At 35.1% G+C, this 17,182-nt stretch overlaps 1 protein-coding gene across 1 annotated transcript; it reads left to right on the forward strand.

Annotated features, from left to right (window-relative positions):
• The first annotated feature begins 2,834 nt into the window (after positions 1-2,834).
• On the forward strand, positions 2,835-7,923 carry LOC123820103 (olfactory receptor 13D1). Its single transcript, XM_045840815.1, has 2 exons — positions 2,835-3,743; positions 7,918-7,923. Exons 1-2 carry the CDS (start codon positions 2,835-2,837, stop codon positions 7,921-7,923), a joined length of 915 nt encoding a protein of 304 aa, XP_045696771.1.
• Positions 7,924-17,182: the final 9,259 nt, after the last annotated feature.

Genomic DNA, 17,182 nt, shown 5'->3' on the forward strand with positions numbered 1-17,182 from the left:
TGACAGTGTGGTTGGAGAAGTGGCTAGAGGACTTTACTTAAAGTTGTGTTGCACAGCGCGCACCCAGTTTTTTCTTAGCCTGTATTTCTCTGTTAGGATAACTTTTGTTGGGAGTCAGATGATTCTTGGGGAGTAAACCCACTCAATAATTTCTTCCTTGACTCTATTAGGAGAGGAGCAATGGCTGAAGTGGGCAGAGAGGAAACTGAGGGGAATTGATAGGCTTTCTGTGATAGATTAATTGTCCTTGGTAAAATCACTGTTTTTGTTTTCTCTTATTCACCCTGTATTTCGGAAAAATATTCTTCTTCACTAGAAATCTTTTTTGAACAGTGAGAAAGACAATCATTCCTCCTTCACCTGAACCATCCCACTCCCAGGATACAAATTTTTAGTTTACTGCATTTTCTTTAACAGTAAATATTAGCTCTTTTTCCTCCTTTCTCTTCTGCCTCATTCTCTTCCCCTCTCTATTTCTCTTCCTTCATAAGTATCTTCAGAAAATTAAACCTTCTGCCTTATCTGATTTCTTTGTGTAAATTATTCCAATGTGACAAGAGACAGGAAAGGAAATACACAAAGAAGGGAATATTTTCCAACATACTAAGACGTTGGTGCCATCATCGGTTTCTTTCATCTTACCAAAATCACTGTCTAGGTCATACATTCCAAGAGGAAGGAAAGTGATAGGTAGAGGGAGTGGAGAGGAAATACATTGAGAAGCTCTGTCATTATGACTAGCCAAGGAGTAAGCCTCTCATCCATGTCTTCAAACCCTCATCCATGTCTTCAAACTCTCTGGATACAAAAAAGTCAAAGAGGATGTGTGGTTGTTGGGTAAAGGTATGATCAGCAGTATTTTCATCCTACCACCTACTAAACACAAGCTATGTCAGTAGCATAATAATGTGTGGTAGTATACTACAGTATAACATAGTGCTTTATATAAGTCTATAATCATGTTTGGCCATCATAGAGTAAACATAAAACAATTGAAACAAAGCTGGGTTTTTAATATTGTGAAGTTGTTAGATGGCAGGGCTTAGCAAAAGATGACTTTGATTTTTAAAAGGCATAAAAGGCAAGAACTAGGGCAATTACAGGTCTTAAAGTACATACTAATTTACAGAATAAAGACCAAAGTTAAAGGATTCCAGACGTGTGACTGGTAGAAACAACTGTAATGCTAAGGAATCTCACATCACTATTCTTAATTATGCTAACTCTCGTAATTGTGAGAAAACGATGTAGAAAACTATAGACATATAGTTGTGAGATGTTGAAAACTATGGACACCACACTCCAAAGGCTACAGGAAAAAGGCTGTGATCCAGGCTTTAGAGTTCCCCCTCACATCACTTATAATCAGAAATAACATAGGCAAGAAATGCTTGCTATTTCAGTTAAACACAGCAGAGGAACTTTTTTTTAATAGTCTTCTCTTGCTTTGAATCAGTGTCAGAATATGTGAGAGGTAGTCTAGTGGTTAAGAGGGCTGGCTTTGGTGCCAGACAACTGGATATTGGATTTTATCTTTAGCATTTATCTCTGTGACCTTGTGCACATTACTGAAGTTTTGTCTTAGTATCTCCTCCTGAACAGTGGGAGTAAAAGAAGTTATCTAGAGTTATGTTGAAGATTAAATGAGTTAATGAATTCCATATAATGAGCTTACAACACTGTAATGTGCTTACAACAAAGTGCTCCATAAAAAATAGCTATTATCAATCAGACACATGTAGAACATTCATGGACAAAACTTAAAATAATATGGAAGACCTGTATATGTATTCCAAAGTATCAAATATACAAATTGAGGAAAAGTATATATTAAAAAGTACTTATAAAATGATATAAATTTGCCTGGAAAAACATAAAATATACATCTAAGAGGTAAGTGGTAAAGAAAGAATGGGGGGGAGGAAAGCATTGGAAAATCACAAAAGTTAGGAAGAAATGTTATGTGAAGTGACTTATATTAAAGTACAGCAGATTCCAGGCCCTGACTCCCAGACTTTTAACTGGAGAGATGTCCCCTGATTCTGGATCAGATTATTTCTTGAATCAGAAAATATTCACATTCCATTAACTATGGCCTGAAACCTCAATCCCCTTGCCCTAAATTTTTTAAGCAAATTTTTCTTTCCCAGTCAGTCAAGTAGACTTAAAAGTTATAATTTAAAATATGTATTAATGTATACTTAACAGTGTCATAGTGTATTATATACTTTATTGTATTCCATGTTATGTGTAATTTTAGATGACATGTTGTAATCACCTACTATGCCTGTCATTTAATAGATGTTATCTAATTTAGTTCTCACAACAAACTGCCAGAATTATAGCTTTGTCCTGCCCCTCAACCTATTTTACTAGCTAAAATTAGTAGCTGGGGTAGTTGAGACTGAAAAAAAAAAGTAACTTAAAATAGCCATACAGAAGATAAGTGGCATGGTACTGAATATATATACTTTAAATTGGATCTAGCTTTATTAGAATTCAGTTATACTTCAAAATATTCATTAATGAAGAGATTCCTATATATCCACATTTGAAAGTAATTTGTCCCTATATTTTATTTAACTGGAAGGCTGGAACTTTTTTTCAGCACAATTTCCAGCTTCTGCTGTTACATGAGCCTCAGCAGTATGGCTCTCTCAGTGCCTGCTCCATCATTAATAAAATTACTTAATATCCCTATTCTTGCTGATTCCAGGCTCTGTTCTAAGAATAAAAAATTAATGTAAGTGAAAGTCATGTGATACATCTACATTTAAAAAACCAAAATTCCCTGAATCTTCTCCTTTTCTAAGCCTGCCAGGTGACATGGACACATGGAGATAGGGAATTACTCAGCTGTGACCGAATTCTTTCTGGTGGGACTTTCCCAATATCCAGAGCTCCAGCTCTTTCTGTTTGCACTCTGTCTCATCATGTATGTGATAATCCTCCTGGGAAATAGCCTCCTCATTATCATCAGTATCCTCGATTCTCGCCTTCACACTCCTATGTATTTCTTCCTTGGGAACCTCTCATTCTTGGACATCTGCTACACATCATCATCTGTTCCTCCAATGCTCATCATATTTAGGTCTGAGAGAAAATCCATCTCCTTCATTGGCTGTGCTCTGCAGATGGTTGTCTCTCTTGGTTTGGGCTCCACTGAGTGTGTCCTCCTGGCTGTGATGGCCTATGACCGGTATGTGGCTATCTGCAACCCATTGAGGTACCCCATCATCATGAACAGGGTGCTTTATGTGCACATGGCTGCCTGGTCTTGGATCATAGGCTATCTAAACTCCTTAGTACAAACCATCCTAACAATGGTATTGCCCTTCTGTGGGAATAACATCATTGACCACCTTACCTGTGAGATTCTGGCTCTTCTTAAACTCATATGTGCAGACATCTCCATAAATGTGCTTATCATGACAGTGGCAAATATTGTTTTATTGATGATTCCTCTACTGTTAATTTTTATCTCCTATGTTTTCATCCTCTCTTCCATCCTAAGAATTAATTCTGCTGAAGGGAGAACAAAAGCCTTTTCTACCTGTTCAGCCCACCTGACTGTAGTCATCTTATTCTATGGTTCTGCCCTTTTTATGTACATGAAGCCCAAGTCAAAGGACACAAAAGCATCTGATGAAATCATTGGACTGTCTTATGGAGTAATAACCCCAATGTTGAACCCTATCATCTACAGCCTGAGGAATAAAGAAGTAAAAGAAGCAGTGAAGAAAGTCCTGAGCAGATACCTGCATTTTTTGAAACCATGAAAGGACTTGAGACATGTGATATCCTCAGTGTGGGACCAGATCAAATCTTTTACATTCACAAGTGAAGTCATGAACACAGTCTGCTTGTAAACCTAAATGTGGGTCTCCCTTCTTCACAACACAGAACAATCATGTAAAACCTTCTGAACAGTGTCTTGTCTGAGGTATCTAAGTGTAGGTAGTTTTGCGCACTGGTGCCATGTAGGGCACATGGCTTATCCTCAAGATGAATCTCTCTCCTGTCTGCGGTCTCCTTTCTCCTCTTTCTCGTTTTCCTCTCTTTTCTTCTCCATTTCCTCCTTCTTGTCTTTCTACTCCTCCATCTACTTCCTTTCTCTTCCTTGTTTTCCTGGTCTCCTTTTCTCAGTCACTTTGAATTGCACATCTCTTGTTTTATGGTCCAGCATCCCCTCTTCTGGTAAAAGAATGCATGTTTTTTTCTTTGATAATTAAACAGTCAGTCCCTGTAGGTCTGTGTGGTGCTAGATGGGACTGACCCTAACCTCTGGAAATAGTGATAAGTGTGGAACAAAAGCTTAGGCAATTAAAGAAGCAAATCCCTGCAGTCACAGTGATTCATTTAGCATAGCAAGTGAGTCCGCCAGGCTAATTAAACTCAACCCAAGGATGTTGTCTCGGTATGAGAACAGAGGCATTCTTTCTGCTAGAGTTGCTAAACTGGTCAAGTGTAAACCTTAAGGCAATCTTTACCAACATGTGGGGAGAGTCTGGGAGACAAAGAGGTATTGAAAGATGGAGGGAAAGTGTGTCTGATCCTATAACTCCTTGATCCAGTTGAGTCTAAAGTCAAATTCACAATTATTCTTTTTAGTTATATGAGTCGATAAATTACCTTTTTATAAAACACTAATTTTGAATTACATTTTCATCACATAATCAATCATATAGTCCTAAATAAAATATTCTTTTGTGCCCTCTCTCTTTTCACATTTTTGAGGTAAAACAAAAAACATGAGGATATATTACCTAGGTGGTCCCTAGATCTCTAGCCTTTAGGGGCTCCCCTACTTTTTAACAACTAAATAATCTAATTTCCAATCTACAGGTCCTTCGATCATTTCCTTAATAATTTCTAAAGAGTGTTTACATTTTCCTAGTTTCTGGTTTTCTTTTCTATACCACACTACTGTTCTAAATTTTTCCATAATTCCTCTCTGGTAATCCTGTATACCTCAGTGTCATGTAAGCTCCAACAGTACCTTTTATCCACAAAGACATAAGTTTCTTAAGTATTCACATTCAAAGGGCCACTATGTGTAACACCTTTCCTTAGGCTTGAAAATAAAAAAAAAGGATTATTATCAGTAAGAAAAATAAACCAATATTAAATACATTAAATATCACTGTTCTTGATATCTTTTAGCCACTCCCATTTACATGGGCCCTCTGAAGTCCATTTTCCTCTATAGCCCCTGTTCTGCTACAAGAATGATAATGCCTATTCATTTCCTTCTTCCATAAAAATCAGCACTTGTACCAACAAAAAAGAACAGACACTGACTCAAAGCATTCAACATGGTCCTTTCCAAAAGAAATAGAGAATTTACCCTCAAAACAGATTGCAGCTTCTACTTCTGGAGCTACAGGAAAGAAATTCAGAAAATTTTAAAAGGAATGTTTGTAATAGATCAGGCAAAGTCCAACAAACCCAGTTATACATATGTATAGTAACCTAATTTGTTGAGTTTATATGTATAACCAACCCTGAGAGAGAATCTGATAGGCATTTTAAATATAACATGTTCGAAACAGAATCCTTGAATTTTCTCATCCCAAACTACTTCTTATCAAGGCTTCCCCATCTCAGGAAGTGGCAGTGCCATGTACCCACATCCAGCCCACCAGAAAATTCTATCAAACTCTAGTTTACTCTGACTCTGAGCACTCCCATTGCTACCATCCCAGTCCAAACCACTGTCATGTCACCTAGGCTACTGAAGTGGCTTCCCGAATCACATCCCTGATTCCACTTTTGTTCTCCTATAATTTATTCTCCGCACAGCAACCAGACTGTTGTTTTAGAAAAGCACATACTGAAGTTTTTGAACCAATAAAAATTAAAACAGTGACTGCCTGTGTCAGGGAGGGGATAGAGGAAGTACAAACTAGGTTGAGGCATAAGGGAACTACTCTTATGTTATTTTTATGTTCTGTATCTTGATAGAATTTGAGGACACAGGTATGCACTCATCAAAACTATGCATATTACATTAAGATTTGTTAATGATATACATGCTGAAGTATTTATGGAAAAGGGTAATGATATCTACAATTTACTTTGAAATGCATCAAAAATGACATGATTTAATGAGGGAATAAAGAGATGAGTAAACACATAGACATGAGATAAGCAAATCTACTAAAATGTTAATGGTAGAGCCTAGTTGCTGAGTGTATGCTGTTCAATGTAAAATTCTTTTAATTTTGCTTTATGTTTGAAATTTTTCATAATACATTGTTGGACAAAATTATACAAAGCCTGTCAGGAATATAGCTCTTGAATAAATGTTGTTACCAATGAATGAGGAAAGCACAGAAATTGAATAAAAATAAAACCATTATAAATTCTCTTAAAACTAATTTAGGTAAAAATTCTGCTATTATAAAGGCAAAACTTTTTAATAGGCTATGTATGTCTCTTTACAGAAAAGAAATTAAAAATAGTGTTAATGGTCCCTGTGAAACTTAATTTCCTTTACTGAACTCTCTTGTCAGGGTTTCAGTTGCTATTCCTGGCAGATGGGTAAAAAGACAAGAGAAAAAAGGGAAGAAATGTATCAGAAGACTTACCAGAATCAGGTTCTAATGCAATAAGGAAAAAAGAAAAACAGCAAACTTTTCAGTATGATGTGTTGTTTGTCATATTCCTTCATGTGTTTTTGGCTGTTACTAAAGGGACTACTGATTCCCCAGGAACATCAGATTGTATAGACCTTAGGAAAAGAAATTTTGTTTGTTCCATAGCATTTATTTTGCAATTCCTCCTCTTCTTTTTTTTTTTTGGTAATTTTTTATTGTTTATGCTGTTAGAGTTGTCCCAATTTTTCCCCCTTTCCCACCCCCTGTGCCCAGCCCACACCCCTACCTCCACAGTTAATCCCTACACCATTGTCATGTCCACGGGTCCTTCATATGTGTACTTTGACTAGTCTCTTCACCTTCTTACAGCAGCAATTATTCCTTTCCAATATCATTAAGGCCATAAGTTTCCTATGCCATTCCTATATATTCACATGATAATAACCTTTATATCTTGTAATGTTGCTATTCTTAAAACAATCAAGTTGCATAATAACTAACATTTCCCAGGGCCTTTTCTGATCTGAAACTTTGCTAAAAATTAAGAAGTTAAAGTTCAAATGATTAACCTGTAAAATGACTAACCTATTTCTTTTCTATGCTATTTATATTTTCATGTCAGATGTAGGACAAATAATGATTACAAATGTGAGGCATTATAGGTTAAAGATAAAATACACTAACAGTAGTTGTGTTATAATAATGATTCAGGTGACTACAGAATATAAATGTTAATATGTATGTTACAATGCATAAATATTTCAAAATGGAGAATGAGACATTACTCAATATAATAAATTCTACTGGTATTAGTGATAAAAGGTCTGTTGACAGTAAACTGTATGCTTCTGATCAAAAGGTTTAAATTCCAAAGCATTTTGAAAGATAGCATATGTGCACAACTAGGTGACTGAGGAACAAATGAAAAAGAGAGAGAGGATGTAGAAGAGAAAGGATGAGGAAGAAAAGGGGGAGTGAAAAGTGGAGAGATAAATGGAGGTAAAGGGAGAAGACAAAGCGAGAGAGAAAAAGGAAAGGAGAGAGGAAAAGAGGAATAAGAAAGAGAGAAGAAAAGGGAAAAATAAGAAAGAGGGAAAGAAAAAACAAGGGAGTGAGTATGGAAGGAAGGGAAGGAGAAGTGTAAAGATTAGAAAAGGAGAAACAAAACTGTCATTATTGCCTGCAAATAAGGTTGTCTACATAGAAAATGAGAAAAATATCTATAAAAGAAAATCAAAATTTAAATTAATAAGAAATTCTAGAAAGGCTGCTAAATACAAAATCAATACACAAAATTTAATAGTATTTATTGCAGCAGTTATAACTAATGAGAAAATGTACTTCAAAAAGCCTATCTCACCACCCATCAACAAAAGTTAAAAATTTCCACGAAAAAATATAAAAGCTGCATAAGGAATTTTTTGAAGAAAAGTATGTCTTCATTAAAATGCATAAAACAAAACCCTTCACTAATTGAGGAGCTATATTTTGTTCATGTTACAAAATGTTCAAAATGATACTGAAATTTTTTTAATTTTAGAATTTGACCCCAAAATTCATATTGAATAGTAAAAACTAAAAATAGCCAAGAAAAATATGAAAATAAGATGAATGAGAAAGCTATAATAATTCAGATAGCATGGTACTGGTGTAGGTAAAGATATATACATCAATGAAATAGAATGGAGAAGTCAGAAATAGTCTGGGAATATGTGAATGTTTATATCCTAAATAAATGGTATTTGATATAAAATGACATTGCAAATCACTAGGGAATAGATGAAGTATTTAATAAATTAAACTTTGATAACAGACAACCAAAATGGAAAAAAAAATCAAATTAAACCTCACTCTGTGACCAAAATAAATTTGAGACAGATTCAAATACCTAAATGCAAAAAATCATAACTGTAAACATCTAGAGGAAAAGATAGGGGAATGTCTTCATTCTGATAATTCAAATTCAGAAAGATCTATATGGCAAAAATATGCATCACTAAGAAGGTTTAAATAATAGCATAAATGTAAAACTATATCAGTAACAAGTACAGCCAAAAAAGAGAATAATATCAGAATATTTTCTAAATCAGTCAAATTCATAAGAAAGATATGAACAACATAACAGAAGAGTGGGCAACAGATATAAACAGGGACCTCAAAGAAAAGGAAAACAGAATGGCCTATAAAATTATTTTTAATATTCAATAGACATGAAATCCAAGAAATGTAAATTAAATCAGTGAAATTTCTCAGCCCTAAGATATAAGAAATACTAAACTCCCATAAGAATTGTCAAAAATATGGAGAACAAAGAAATCCCATTCACTGCCAGTGAAATGTGAAGTAAATTCACTAATTCCATTTATAGGTATATGCCCAAGGAAATATTTACAGTTATTCACTGAAGCATTATTTAAAAACTAAGCATATGGGAATATTTAAATACCAACATGGGGAAGAATAAGGTACAGTATACACAAACACTGGATTACAAAATAATTAAATGAGGAAGTTCTAACTTCATTTTGTTACCCTTCAATAGTCACTTAGCTTCTTTGAGCTTCATATGTGCTGTCTTTATTTTAATCTGCAAAATGGAAATATCAACTTCACCAGGTGAATGAACAAGAGAAAAAGGATTAAGTAAAAGACAATATCCATGACATCTACATTCTGTCAGGCATGAGAATCTGCTGTCCTCTTGTCTGTGAAATAGGTATTATTCACATTCTGAGAGAAACAGCAATAGAAATAGGATATATGATTTGAGAATTTTAAGTGAATATTTATCAAAAACCTCTTTAAAATGAGAGCACAGCTAAATAGGAATGGAGAAAAGCTCAAAATATCAAATAAGGGCCTCTTATTAAAGAAGTAATCATAAAAAAAGACTCAAGTAGCATGAATCTACCAACATGCCTCAATCCAAAAACGTACAGGCTCAGGACCAGTTAACAATCTATGAAAAATACCATGAAATAGTATTTATACTGAGGCAGCTTGTCAACTTATGACTTTTTACTAACTATTTTCAGTTTCTGGGCTGTGCTGAGAGCTTCAGATGACTCCAAAGGAGTAGGGAAATTGGGAACTATATTTTTCAATATCCAGTGGCTTTATATAAGAAGAAAATCATCTTGAAAATGAAGCCTACTTCTCAGAGAACTATTAAGCTATCTTGAGACATAAACTTAGAATGTTTTTCAGAGGGAATTTTAATCAGTGTAATGTTGATTTACCATAAAATATGTGTCTGTCAGCCTTCATAAGAGACAGAGGGACATTTGAACATGGATCATAACATGTGTTTGGGAAAATCCTAGGTGACATCCTGCAGGACCTACCAAAGGGCAAAAGAGACCACAGACCCACTGTATTTGGACACAGCCTACAAACCCCTTGTATTATTGCCCAGGTCCTCAATACAACATTGAGAATAAATAAAACAACAAAGTATAAAGATGCTGCAAAAGCAATCCATGGTGGTCAAGAGGGCCTAAACAAATGAAAAAGTGAATTGATTACTCACCCAGGAGGTATCTGGGACAACTTGTGGAGGTGGAAAGAGCATTGGATAATTGGATAATTGTTCATTTCAGAGAGGAACTCATGAAAAAAAAAAATGTTACAAATTAAGTGCACCAACGTTTAAAGCAAAAGGTGTCTCAAATTATACCTAGGAAAGAAACCATCCATATTTAGTAATAAAAATATAAAACAAATTGCACAGACCCAGAAATACTTTTCCCAAAACATTTTTTTCCCTAACTTCAGTTTCAAGGAATAAGAATTATTCAAAACAACAGATTTGCAAAGCCTATTTGGGAAAATAAGTCCACTTATTAAAGAGAAGTTTTAAAATATCATTGGCACTAAATTTACTTTCAAATGCAAAACATAAAGAAGTTAATGTAAGATATCTAATGTACTTGAACAACTATTAAAATAAAATTTTTTTAAAAGATATCTAAAAGGTGATATCACGGACACATCTTAAACTCCTAGGTTCATGAGTTTTAGTGATAAAAAAAATTTGATTTGTTGATAGAAACATTACACACATTCTGCTACACTTAATATTAAGCTGCTCACAAACCTTTCCTGCTGTGTGTTGTAATAAGACTCACAGCAAAGAGGCTGATACTGAAACTTCAAGACATGTTGACAAGCTCAAGAAAAGGCATCCAGGTTTTTTTCCTTCCCTGCAGCATTTAATTCAATACTCAACACACAACAAGAGCTTCCACAAATATCCATTTACGTGAGTAGAAAACTTTTTAAAGAACATTGAATGAAAACTGAATTATTTTTATTACCAATTACTTTTATGAGTAACAAAAAGAAACAATCCTACATAGATGATGATAGTAATTTGCTTTTACTGAAAATGTTTCCAATACATAATCCTGTAGCACATGTGCAAAAAAAGTAAAAGGAACTGTAAGCTGACTCCACTCTAAATAACTGATTTCAGTTTTAGATAATCAAAAATAACAAAAATAGACCTGAGCACAATTCGAGACCTAATTAAGGAAAAACTAATCTATACCACCACCTAGTGGTCTCAGAATACAACACTGAGGAAGCACTTAACCCAGGAATGTGCTACTGAAATACAAGCATCTGGAGCTTACACCCAGAGCAACTGCCCTCCTACTCAGTTGGGCCAGCATTGGGTCCCCTTCTTTTGCTTCCTTCTGCAGATCTGCAGATCTGAGCAGAGCCTGACTTATGGACAAGACCACGCAGAAACACCATTAGGTGGATCATTGCCTACGCACGTGATATAATTTCCTCCACCCTTTAATTGATACCTATTTGTTACATGAGGTATAAAAACACATATTTATCCTCATCAAACCAAATAGGCAATAATAAAAAATTGGTCTAAAAAACCTTATCCACTGTTATTAAGGGTATAAATTTATAAGATGATTTGGCACAATTTAGTAACAATGAATATGTACTCAATATATGCCTCATGACCCAGAAATTCCACTCCTAGGCACATACACTAGAGCAGTGTTTGGTAACCTCCAGTACACAGATCCCCAGGGGGTCTACGGACAGAATTCAGAGGGTCTGGAACCTTGGATGGGAAAAAGTTACATCTTTATTGTCATCAACTTCTAACTGAAAATAAGCATTTCCTTTGAATATAAAATATAAGCAATGAATCACAATATTATTAACAGGTCCTTTGTGGCCAATAAACAACATAAATAATGTCAAATTCAATTTAGAATTGTTGCAAATATCTAAAAAAAAATTTTATATCATCACTACTTCAATATTATGATAGCTGTTATTTTAAGAAGCATGCCTATTTCTTTGTCAGAAAGAATTTAGTTGTATATGTTGATGATTCTAAATCAATACAATCTGCTTTCTTTGTAAACCTGTGCATTTGCTAAGCATATAAAACTTTTAGGGTTCCACAGGCTCACAAAATTTTAAAGGGTTTTATTGCACACAAAAAAGTTAAGAATCCTTGCCCTAGATAAGTTCTTAATATGAAAACAAGAAATATCTACTAAAAATTCAAAATAACTTTTTCTATAATAGTCAAATGGACAAATAAAGATATATCCATACAATTGAGTAAAGCAGAGAAATATATTAATTACTGAGACTGTAACAAAATACATAATTTTCAAAAACCTGTGTCAAACCTAAGAATCAAGTGACAGAATATACGCAAACCAAAGCAATATATTTTACAGCTATAGAAAAATGTATTTGAATCTTTAAAAAATGAATGAAGTGATTAACATAAAATGTGGAGTCAAAACTAACTGAAGGAGGCCGGGGAGGGTATCACAGGGAAGAGCATGTGACCAGGAAGGAACATGTATTGGGTTTCTAAGTTACTGACAATATTTTTCTTAAGCTTGGTGGCAGAGGTGCAGGTATTCACTCTACTATTCTTTTTTTAATATTTTATTTAATTGTTTTTATAGAGCGGGGAAGGGAAGGAGCAAGAGAAGGACAGAAACATCAATGTGTGACTGCCTCTCATACAGCCCCCTACCAGAGACCTGGCCTGCAACCCAGGCATGTACCCTGACTGGGAATCGAACTGGCAATCCCCTGGTTTACAGGCCCACACTCAATCCACTGAGCTACACTAACCAAGGCACTCTATTATTCTTCTTAAAAGTGTACAGATACATTATGTACACTTTTGTACCTATGATACATGTTTCCTGTTACCTTCTTACATAGGCAACCTTAGTCCACCCAATCTAAAATAACTCTCCTATTGCTCTATACCATCACATTATGCCGTTTTAATAATGCAGGTTTATCTAAGCTTTGGACTACCTGTCCTTTGATCAGTTGTCAGAAATTTAGGATATACACAGTAATTTTCAAAATGCTTACTCTATGTATATTCTAGGCAGTTTAGGGATTATTTTTGTCACAAACATTTCTTTTTAAATGCTGGTTAAAGGCAATTTTCCACCACAATCTAAACTTACCTAAAAGATTACACACCTTTTAAAAACAAATGGTACATGAGACAGGTTTTACAAACTAGCTTTAAACCCTGGATGTGTCACTTAGCAACACTGAACCTGAGGAAATTATGTCTCAGAACATCATCTTTCTCACCTGGAGATAAAGCTTAACTCAAAGAGTTTGACTATTAAAACCTGTGAGATAGTGAATATGAGTTTGTCTTAGACACCTAGCAGCATTTACTAACATTTTCCCACTCTAAGTTGCAGTCGTGAATTCTAATCTTCAGTATCTGTTAAGTTTTTTCATCTTAAAAATTCTCTCTACCGTCCTGGTGGCTAGATGTGGTTGATGGTGGGGAACCATGAAAGCAAAGCCACAGGGTAGAAGAAACCTGGGGATTCCTCAATTCACCACGTATAAAAGAGCTGTCTGCCAATGAGGAAAACACGTTTTAGATTCTTAAGGAATAAGAAATAAAATCCTATTGTGTTTGAGACATGATTCATTTTGGTATATATTTGTTACAACAGCTGAGCCTATCCTATTTCATACATTCCTAAAAAGTTGAACCACATTCATGAATGCTAGATATAGCTAAAGGGGTTAGACCCAGTCATGAACATATACATAAAGTGAATGGCTGCCCACAAAACACTGAGATATCAGTCTTCCTCCCTCCTCAGTTATAGGAAACTGGCAATAAGGCTTATAACTCACAGATGGGACCCTGCAAGTTTCCTGACAGGGGTAACTGACTAGACTATGAGAAATGATTTACAGATGGTAACAGACAGGAACATTTCCCTTCAATGAAATAGCCCAGTTAGATAATTCCACAGTGATGACCACTATTTGACAGGCTCCCCCCACACTGAAAGAGTTTTCTATTTTTTGTCTCACTTCAAAACATAGCCAAGGATCACAACAAAAAATATTTTAGGAAAAACATTAGTTATCTAGGCAGAAAACAGATCAAATGGTAGAAAACATAATAAAACATAAATGAAACAATGCAGAAGACCTAATACATTAATCAAAAAGCAAAATAGAATTATGTTCTCAGAGATAGAAATATTGAGCCCATGAAACAAAAAGAGGATATCATTTCTAAAAAGAGAGTGAGAAATAAAGAAATCATCTGGGAAAGGGAATCTCTAAAAAGAAGCTACTGAAAATAAATATTGTGAAAGTAGAAGTTTAAAATTCAATAGATAAGTTTGAAAATAAAATTGTACTTTACCCAAAAAAACTTAGACCAAAAAAAGGAGAGGTGCCAAATGGTAGAGGAAAGGAAATTAGATCTAGTGGAAGCACAATGTTTGAACAACAGAGGTTCCAGAGATTGACAAGAAAAAAAATCTAAGAAACACAAAATTCTCAGAATTGAAAAGTGTCCATATTAAGAGGGTACACTAAGTGAGGAACAATGGATGGGGAAAAAATACTTCAACTAACACTGTTATGAAATTTCAGAACACTAGACAAAGAGAAAAACATAAAGGGCTCCAGAGACAGAGAAAAAAATCCTAAGTCACAAACAAAGAATAAGATTCAGAATGGCATAAATGTCTTGCAAGAAGCTATAACAAAATGGAGAATTGCCTTTAAAAATATGAGGAAAATTATTTCTAATGTAGAATTCTATTCCCACCCAAAATATGAACCAAGACAGCTGGCAGAAAAAAAATATTCCTAGAGATGCAAGCCTCAAAAGTCTAATTTTCATATACCCCCTCCCAAAATTAGGAGTAAAACAAAAAGATACAAAATCTTAGATATTGAAGGTCCAACATAAGACAAATGAGATTCCCCAGGTCTGTGAAAGGGGGTCCCAGAGAACTACCATGCCATCTTAGAGAACTAGTCCACACTGGAGCCAGAGAACAAAGGACTCCCCTAAGATATCTCTAGATGAAACTGTGAGCTAATAAATGGATTTAATTGTATTGAGAGGATAGGTATTCTTTTGGCAAAAAAAAAAAAATGTGATTAATAAATGATAGGCCTAAAGAAAACAAAGCAAAAAAAGGTGAAAAAAGAAGATGAAAAAGGAATAGTCCCCCCACAGTTGATTAAGATTATAGGTCTAAACCACACAGCAGTGACTTCAACTAGAAGATGATTTCTCATGCAGAAGTACAGAGATGGGCCGAGTCCAGGGCTCCTGGTGTGGTGTTCCATGGTGTCAGAACCTAGGCTGCTTCTCTCTTATTGTTCTGCTATCTCCAGCACGTGGCTTCTACTTCATAATTCAAGAATTCAAGCCACTACATCCACATTCCAGCAAGCAGAAATAAGAGACAAAAAGGGGAATGAAGCCTCAACACTTCTTTAAGATCACTTGCTGCGGGCAGGTCATACATATACTAACACGTCCCAAAGGCCAGGACTTAGTCACATGGCTGCATGGACCTACATAGGTTCTACTACTAATTTTTTTTAAAGGAGGGGAATAATTGATACTGGAAAATGGCTTGCAGTCTCCACTCCCTCCCTCCAGCACTTTCTGTTTTCCATTTTCTACTTTGTTTTTCCTCATAGTATTTCTTATTCTCTGATATATTTTCTTTTCATTTGTTTATCTGTTCCTCCCAACTTGTAAGATCCAAAAGGACAGGGACTTTGTCTTTTGTTCAACTCTGTACCTGTTTCTGGAAGAGTGCTGCAAGCATAGAAAGGATTTAATAAATATGGGTTGAATGAGAGAATGAATTAACTCCACTGTTGTCTACAAAAATAAATTTAAACAAAGATCCTGTCTGAGCACAGATGATGCTCTGTTTTGTGTTGCTTAGTAGAAATGGATGCCCATCAACTGGGAAAACTGAATTACCCGCTCTGAGAATTACTATTGGGTTGGCCAAATGTCCCTTTAGTTTTTTCCGTAAAAGACACATTTTTCATTTTCACCAATAACTTTATTGATTTGGATATTTTGAATATGTCCACTATCTCCCAGGTGGTATAACCTTGATTGTTCTCAATTACTGTCTTGATTTGATTGCTATCAACTTCAGCTGGTCTACCCAACCATGGAGCATTGTCCAGAGAGAAATCTCCAGCACAAAACTCCACAAACCACTATTGATACCTTTGATCAGTTACAGCACCTTCTCCATACACTGCATAAATCTTTTCTGCGTTTCAGTTGCATTTTTACCTTTTTTGAAATAATAAAGCATCATATGCCAAAAAAGTTGTTTATTTTCTTCCATCTTCAGTATTAAAATGGCTATACAAAAATTCACCAGTTTTGATACTTTTTTAATGCACGCTGATATGACAGCTGTCACAATACAGTAACAAAATTGTTTCAAATGAAGTTAAAGACGTTGTCTTTAAAAACTAAGATGGCTATAGCCATCTTACAGAAAAAAACAAACACACTTTTTGGCCAGCCCATAATTTTAGAAAGCCTCCGTTCCTCTGAAAAGATGATGCCAAAGCCTGCACAAGGCAGCACACACAGGTGATATCCATGTAATAAATCACCAGTCTTAATAGTGTAAGCAGCATTATTTCAATGTAAGCTGCTACACCAGGTAACTATTGTGTATAATTTTGTGTTTAATTATGTATTGTGTGTAACAATATAATGAGTAAGAAAATGTGAATATTAATGTAAATTAATGTGATGATTAACTGTTCTTAATGTGAACACTATCAGATGTGGGAAGAGAAGTGTATTTGGAGGGCGTGGTAGGTAAGAGACCTAAATCCTCATTTTCCAAGCAACACATATATCTATAACGGAAAATATCAAGAAATACCAGAAAATGCCTACAATTTAGGGGAAAAAAGGAAACAAGTCTTAAAAGAAACAGATGAAATGTTCAAAGTAGTTACTCTGGGGACCAATGATCAGGGATAGAGAAGCAACATCATAGGTCTCGCGTTTTGCTTGACGCTAAAAAACAAAACATTCTCTTTCCAACTACATGTTAAATTTGACTTTTTCCTGTCTGGTTCGGTGCCTCCCGTTCCTCTGAGCTCCTGAGAAGTACAATCTAAATCATTATTAGGAGCCTCACAAGGTCATGGTGGAAGGGGCGATAGAAGAGTGCACGTCAAGAAAAGATGAAGGCTCCCCCCGTCGACTTTCTGTCCATCACACCGAA

The sequence above is a fragment of the Phyllostomus hastatus genome, unplaced genomic scaffold, assembly GCF_019186645.2.
Source record: "Phyllostomus hastatus isolate PE091 unplaced genomic scaffold, TTU_PhHast_1.1 phas_contig_34, whole genome shotgun sequence".
Taxonomy (NCBI): domain Eukaryota; kingdom Metazoa; phylum Chordata; class Mammalia; order Chiroptera; family Phyllostomidae; genus Phyllostomus; species Phyllostomus hastatus.